Here is a 7,615-nt window from a genome sequence, read left to right on the forward strand (position 1 = left end):
TCATTAGCACGGTTTGAATATAAAGGAGGCTAGACTCCCACTAAGTAGTGAGCATTGAGTAAGATTACTTTTGATGAGAAATACTTGTGGAAATAAAATAAAATACATAACATAATTATTTTATGTTAATTTAAAATTGAGTTTAATCAAAGTTGGTTCAAGTATAAAGCAGGACAAGTTCTTATTTTAGGCTCTCAATGATAAAGTTTTTTAAGTATTAATATTTGAGTTTAATGAATATATGTTGTTAGTATGATTTTAGGCTATTAACTAATTAAAAATCAACGTATATTACCATCGATTCATGACAAAGCAAAGGACAAAATGACTGGTGGTACATAGGGAAACAGAAATTATAGAATACGTAATTAAGCAGGCTTCCCAGGTCTAGACAAATTCATAAACCTCAACACAAGTATTTCTTAGTTTGGCAAACGAAAAAATAACAATGTAACAAATGGTATTCTGTTTACTTACCGAGAATAAAAGCAGAAGTCGTTAAGTAAACATACTATTCCACGTTAGAAAATTGGCAGGAAAGATGAAAGAAAATCAACCAAATCTAGATAGGTCCAAGTTGAACAAAAGTATTGCTACTATGTGCATTGTTTTACAACCATGTGATGAGTTATATACTTTAATAATATACAATTATTACTCACAAACGTAGACCGTGCATCTACTCCATTTACAAGCAAAACTGAGGGAAGGGCACACCTAGAACTCAATCTTTATTTTTCTTTGATTTGAGCTGTAACCCAAGTAGAACAAGTCCCACCGAGGTAAATGCAGACAAGAACGTTGAGGAGTAGAATATAGCAAGCAATGCTCCCTTTAAAGACTGCAGCCGAACATTTAGTGAGGATCAGAAACCAGTAGTCAACAGAAACAAGTTGAAGTGATGCAAGTGAGAAGTTATGTCAAAGCACCTTAGCAAGCAGCAAAGCATTGTCATTTGCATACTGCAATGAACTGTCAGGAACGTTTTGAACTCCCCGCGCTATTTGCCAACAAAGAATCCTATGTTCCAAATTTAAACAAGAATTGAGTTTTCCTTGTCTCCATCCTCTTATAAAAGTCAAGTTTAACTTGGAAAACTTACCCAAAAAGAAACCCAATTACAGCCCCAATATTGGCCTTATCTGGGGTTACTTCAACCTGCAATTCTCCAAACTGCAATTGGCAACCATGTTACTAATTTTGCATTTCCAAAGTAATAGTTTCTTATTACATAAAACTTGCCAATGCCAGAGACAGAATAATTACAGACTTTCAGCACCCTAGCTTCCTCTTTGGGTTCTTCAACTATCACTGCTGACGTTGAACTAGCAGTCAGAACTCTACCAGCTGCAATCATTGCTTTTGCAATCTATGATGGTTAAACATTGCAACATATCAGTATTACTAAGATAAAAATCACTATTTCAACTATGATGACATAGATTCTGTGTATTTATGTAATTGTTTAGCCATTTTTTGTGTAGAGGTGACCTAATTAGATTCCTACTAGTGTGTTTTGTTGATGTCCTGAGATTAGGTAATCTTTGGCCAAGCTTTTATGGTGTTCTATTCTCCTTAAAAGTAGAAGCTTCTTCAATTAGCTTCAATTGACCATATTTTTGTTCTTTAAAAAAAGGTTACTTCTATTAGTAAGAGTTTATCTAAAACTGTGTTTGTCCTGACTTCTTTTGAAAAGAAAAGCCCAAAAATAGCTATGTCAAATGCTACCTAGTAATCACACTTTAAGCTATGAAGTAAATGTAACACCTAAAAAGTTATTTAAGTGAAGTACTTTATGGTTCCCCAGTTCCTCTTTTGGTCCTAATAATAGCATGATATAATGATATCCTAAATTTATTTCAATACAATATATGTTTTCAAAGAGAAAAATAATTTTGAAAAGAAACAAGAAAAAAGCAGAACCATTCATTCTGAACGGATAACAGTTAGTTATTCCCCAAAAAAATTCAATCATTTTCTCATTACATCAAATTATAACGGAAGTTAGAGAACCACCAGCACGGATGGAGTAGAGTAAATACCTTTTGCAGCTCACCTTGGCCATACTGTCCCATTGATTGAAACCTTCTTCCGGCAGATACCAAACGCTTTCCAAGTGCTAAGCAACAAAAGAACAAAGACATCTTCAAGCTAAAATCCTTTATAATTTTAGGGGAGGGTTTTTTTTGGAGGAAGTGTTCGATTAAAAACTCATCAATTACTTTCTCATCGATTTACCTGATTTGGCATAACCCGTCAGCTTGGCCTCAATCAAAGGGAGCTTTTTCACTAAAGAGTGGGAGGTTGATGTGTCAGCAAGTTCCCATGCTCGAGAGAGATTCAGCAAAGTCTCTCCCAACTCTTGGCCACACTGAGAAAGTATATTCATTTCCATTAAACAAATATATCCATTATACTATTTCAGAATGGAAAATACAGCAGACACACATAGTAGAGAAATCTTTAGGAGACAATCATTGGATTAGCACTAGGTTACATACATGTGAAGCTCAAATGAAATGCTTCAAAATAGCATCCACCAATATATTGATTGTGATGAACATAATAAAAAACTAAGAAGGCCAGGTCAACCATTAGCATTGTAAGTTGTAATACTCAATGTTAATTTGAATCTGAATTGTGATTGCAAATTGTAGCTAGTAATAATTAGTAAGTACCAACCTCATCTAAAACAGGTCCGTTTGAAAGGTCGAACGCCGCGTCGTTTAGCTTCACAAAATTGAGAAACATACACGATTCAGAGCAAGGAAGCATCTTTAATTTGCTATTGATTAACAATGGAAACGATTGCATGATAATGCTGAGAACGGACACAGCAAAGCATTGCACGGAACTTACGTCTAATCGAAGATCGCCGGGAAGCTTTGAAAAGTAATCGGAAGGAAGATCAAAACTGTCCTGCAGCGTAAACGCACATGAACTCTTAATCACAAAATTTACAATAAATAAAAAAGTAATATTTTGTATTTCAGATGAAATTTGGAACCCACCCAGAAGGTTTAAAGAAGAGAACGTTAAATTCGAAACATGGGAAATGAACGACTTACAGCAATTTCTTGGAGAAGAGTTTGAGGGTCAGGTTCTATGGATTTGGGCGAGTCGGACTCAGTTAGAGCAAAACGCACAACTAGAGGCTTGGGAAGATAAACGGTATTAGTAGAAGAAACAGGAGTGGCTAATTTGAGTGAGGTTAGGGAAGCAAATTTATGGGTGTAACGGTGGGATATAGGAGTAGGTGCTATCCAAGACCAGAATTGAAGCGAAGCTGAAACCATTGTTTTCTTCCCAACTTGGATTCAAGCTATGAAATTCAGTGTTGGCCACTGAAATTCCGATAGAAAATTTTAAATTAGCATGTGACTTATCTATTAGTGGATAATGGGTCTTTTTTATTTTTATTTTTCAGTAATAACAAAACTCAATTGTTGTATTTGGGACGTTTATATTTACAGTTTAACGGTTACTGTTAATTACATTTAATCATAATTAAATCATTTAGTAAGATTTTTAAAATAATTATCATAAAAATGAATAAATTTATTAAATATAATGAATTATAATTGAAAGATGTAAAATTTTTTATAGTGTTAATTTAAAATTATTTTTCTGTTACATTTAACTAAATTACTATCATCTCTAATCTCTAATAATTAAAATAAAATAAAGACAATTTTTCATTTTTACTTGAGTGTAACTTTCCAGAGTATAATCAAATTCAATTTATCGGCAATAATGTGTCTAAACAAATTGGCATAATTACGTAAGGATGGAGATAAAGGCAAGCGATAATTGATGGATGTGATACGCAATGGAAACCAGCAGTGTAGTGATTCTGCTTGGACATGGGAGAAAGTGGAGAATGGCTACAATTCACCAGAGATTGCCAGATTGGCCTGTAGCTGATACATACAAAGTACAGACTCATATTGCACGAATAAAAGACAAAAATTATCGCAAATCTCGACTTCAACGCCGCACTGATGAAGAACGGATGGAAAATGATACTGATTTATAATGGGGGTGTCAATTGATTTTAATGAGAATGAGAAATTAGAGTATGAAAGTTAAAAGTTCCACTGCATAATCAGAGTCCCTTAGATAACGATGCAATAATTTGGGCTCTTCGAGTACTTCTAAAACATGAGACCCAAGACAAACAAATCATCAAAGATACGGCTCAATCCTGCTATCATCGTGATCCAAGTGTCTTCTGTTTGTCATTTGTTTTTGCTTCCTTTGCAACAAAAATAAAATAAAATAATGCAGTAGGAAGAAAAAAGGATAACATATAAGATGCAGCAGCAATCCACCAATCAAGGTCCAACGTCTTGAGAAGTTCATATGCAAGACAGCAACATTTAAACTATTTTCTTAACTGAGTTGAAAATTAAACCATGTCTTAAAATGACAGTAATCAATAGCCTTAAATTGAAAAAATACAATAAAGAATAAATAAAATCCTGCTCATAACACGAGTGAATTAAAATCCCGCATTTGTGCTACTTTAAAAGTAGGCCAACTTGCAATGTAAAATACAGATTTGCTATAATTTCTCACCCTGACAACAATGCATGTTAGTATATTTCTACAAAACAGAACAGATTCCAGCTTGATGAAGTATTCTAGTCAGCTTGCAGCCTTTGCAACCTTTCTTTGCTCAATTTGACCAGTTAACGGGCACTGCATCTCTGTCCAACTTACTGGATCATAGTTGCACCTAAACGGAGAATGTACAACACATTTGAGGCACATGTTGATTCAATAAGGTATTTTCTAGGAAAAGACAAAATGATATGTAATACATCATTCCACAACGTGTCATAGTTACATATATTCTTAAATGAAACAAACCATTTCAATATTGCCCAGCATTGATGAAAATCCCTATCTGATAGGTGCTCAGCCGATGAAACTGTACAACTTATAATGTAACTATTAGATTTTATTTCAGCACTAGCTATAAAAAAGATGAATCAGCAATAAGCACGTAAAACAAACTGGAGCAATTAATGTGAAAATGCACTAAAAGCTTAACAGCTAAACTTCAAGCTGTGTTCACCAGACTAAAGTTGAAGTAGAATCTAAAACATTTATAATATCTTCTCTAATGGGGTCCTTTCATTCATAGCTAATTCAGATTCCAATAAAAATCATCACAAGCCCAAAGCCCTATTAAGGTCAAACCTATTGCTGGCTGACAATTTGATTCAATTTACTCATATCTGGGACACATTGTGGGGAACATCCAAATAATTCTCATAAAATTTAAATATGTATTTATCCCCTTGGGCTTTAGTAATACTAGACCTATCATCCAAGATAAAATATTCCACGAAGAATCCAAGGAGAAACATGAAGAGTTAGAGGGAGCTTCCTGCAAACCCAAATGCACTTTTTGTTTTTATTGTGTCCCTTCCCAAGGAGAAACATGCAGAAGAAAAACCTGAATAGCCAGAAAAAGGGAAAACAGATATCTTCCGCATAATAAACTAGACTTGAGTAATACACAGCAACCTATATAAAGAAGCAATCACGTGCTGAGCAATAAAAAAAAAAAAAAGCAATCACGTAAGTCACTAACATTAACATACTAGAGGGAACTAGCAACAAACTACAACCACAACCACTTATAAGGGTTTAACTCCCAGAATATTAGCAAAATCTCACCAGCAATGCTTTCTGCAGAAACAACACCAAGTTCATTCTTTGCAGTAGATAGAAAGTATGCCCGTGCATCTCCAAGAGAAAGCTAACAAAAACAGATTGAGATAAGGTGGTATTCAAATAACAAGTAGCAACCAATTGATTCAAGAGCATTATGGAAATTTTGAAATCAACTTATTAAAACTCTTAAAAGAAAGTAATAATACCACAAGAGATCTAACAATGTCACCGGGATGAAAAGACAAGTGCATGTCAACTTTATCAATCTCAGTTGCTCTAACATCTTGCTGCCTGTCATCAAAATAAGAATTATAAATTATAAACACTCAGAACATTTTTAAACATAAAACTTTTATTCAAACAAAACGATAGTCATGACATAGAGTTAACCATGCATATATAAAGTAAATCCAACCAAAAGATAACGAAACTCTAAGCATACAAGACCTATAATGACTACATTACAATTCCTTCAATCATTCGCTTCCTTTTCGTTCCTCCAATGTAATTGCTAAAGTCAAGTCACTCTAAAGCTACAAATGATAACTTGGAAGGTATAAGAACAACATACCTAATGATGCCAGTGAATTTTTCTCGAACAGACTTTGGTCCAACACACATAATATCAGCTGAAGCGGACCGAGTCATCACTTTGGTGACCTAACAAAGAAGCAAAAAACATGTGGTTCAAGCCAAAGAAAGAGTAAGGAAAAGAGCACACGTAGCCATAGGTATATACCCGCGCAATGACGACAGATCCAGGCTGTGGTACAGGTCCATGGGACTTGTGACCAGTTACTTCAACAGTCAGTCTCTGCATATGATTACAGTTCAGCTTCAAATTAAACTAACAAACAAAGCAGATAAGTTGTTTGATGGGTTTATTTGGGATGAGCAGTTAGTAACAAAACCCTACCGGGTCAGAAGGCGTAAACGGTGTTACCATCTTTGATGTCGCTGGTTCTACCCAACACTTCCCCCGGTGTTACCATCACTGTTTCTTTTTCTTCTTCCATTAACGACGTTCTTCGCCGCTTCCAACACAAGTAGAGAAAAGGCAAACATTGCTAATGCCTATATTTTTCCTTAGAGAAGGGAAAGAGGATGATTAATGCTTATACCAATGTATAATGTGTTTGATTTTTCGTTTTGAACTGATTTTCTGTGTTTTACTTACATGTGATTTTCGGAAGTTAATAATTTTAACTTTAACATGCCAAACATGATTCTTCTATTTTCGGCGTGTTTTGAAACATACTAGCAGAGTTTTCTGCGAATCACATCACAAGTGAACAAAAACTAACTAATAACATGAATTAAAATTTTAAACAATAAAATCTGATATTGCATGAACTAATTTAATTAAGTAAAAAAAAGAGTTACAGGAACTAAAAATAACACGTGTATCTTACAAGAATCAAAATGTTAATTATAGTTAAGAATCGGTCAAACTCGTTTGACCACAGCAAGAAATATTTATTTTGAGGAAATTAAGTTCAGAGTGCTTCCTATGTCATGTGTTTTTCCCGTTTCCAATGCGTAGAATCGAAATCAAGTGGACACGTAAAAGAAAGAAAACAACACAGACCAATATTAAATTTTCACTGCTCCTTGAATTTTCCCATTCAGAAGGCATCCATCCGTAAAAAGACAAAACGCATTTCTAACCCTAGGCCTAGCTAGAGGCATCCCATCGTTAAAATTAAAGACAATTTTATGCACCGGCAAATAACAAATAAGCTCAAAGATACATATAGATATAGATAGAAAAATACTAACTAATGTCTTTTAAAAATATTGATTAAGAAATTTAAGCTAGAAATATTTTTGTTTAAAGACAAAAAAATTATATTATTTATAATTTTTTATATGATTTATAAATAAGTATTTTTTTTCTTTTAGTTTATTAACTAATAATTTAAAGAAACTA

General features: G+C 33.9%; 1 protein-coding gene and 1 pseudogene across 1 annotated transcript; both read right to left on the minus strand.

The window, feature by feature from the left end:
- Window positions 1-529: 529 nt before the first annotated feature.
- LOC114403820 lies at window positions 530-3,366 on the minus strand. The gene is made up of 9 exons (XM_028366999.1): window positions 3,069-3,366; window positions 2,860-2,919; window positions 2,683-2,730; window positions 2,239-2,371; window positions 2,043-2,119; window positions 1,271-1,369; window positions 1,103-1,173; window positions 930-1,020; window positions 530-841 (listed from the first exon to the last, which is right to left on the minus strand). Exons 1-9 carry the CDS (start codon window positions 3,294-3,296, stop codon window positions 725-727), a joined length of 924 nt encoding a protein of 307 aa, XP_028222800.1. The 5' UTR covers window positions 3,297-3,366; the 3' UTR covers window positions 530-724.
- Window positions 3,367-4,447: 1,081 nt separating this feature from the next.
- LOC114403821 lies at window positions 4,448-6,729 on the minus strand (annotated as a pseudogene).
- Between the last annotated feature and the right edge of the window lie 886 nt (window positions 6,730-7,615).

The sequence above is a fragment of the Glycine soja genome, chromosome 20, assembly GCF_004193775.1.
Source record: "Glycine soja cultivar W05 chromosome 20, ASM419377v2, whole genome shotgun sequence".
Classification (NCBI taxonomy): Eukaryota; Viridiplantae; Streptophyta; class Magnoliopsida; order Fabales; family Fabaceae; genus Glycine; species Glycine soja.

What these genes read in the sequence shown, in the direction of transcription:
- LOC114403820 (XM_028366999.1), bottom strand. Translation starts at nt 3,296, where the DNA reads ATGGTTTCAGCTTCGCTTCAATTCTGGTCTTGGATAGCACCTACTCCT. An exon ending in CCGGCGATCTTCGATTAGAC is followed by an intron (nt 2,731 to 2,859) that starts GTAAGTTCCGTG and finishes AATTTTGTGAAG; the next exon opens with CTAAACGACGCGGCGTTCGA. An exon ending in AGGAAGCTAGGGTGCTGAAA is followed by an intron (nt 1,174 to 1,270) that starts GTCTGTAATTAT and finishes TGCCAATTGCAG; the next exon opens with TTTGGAGAATTGCAGGTTGA.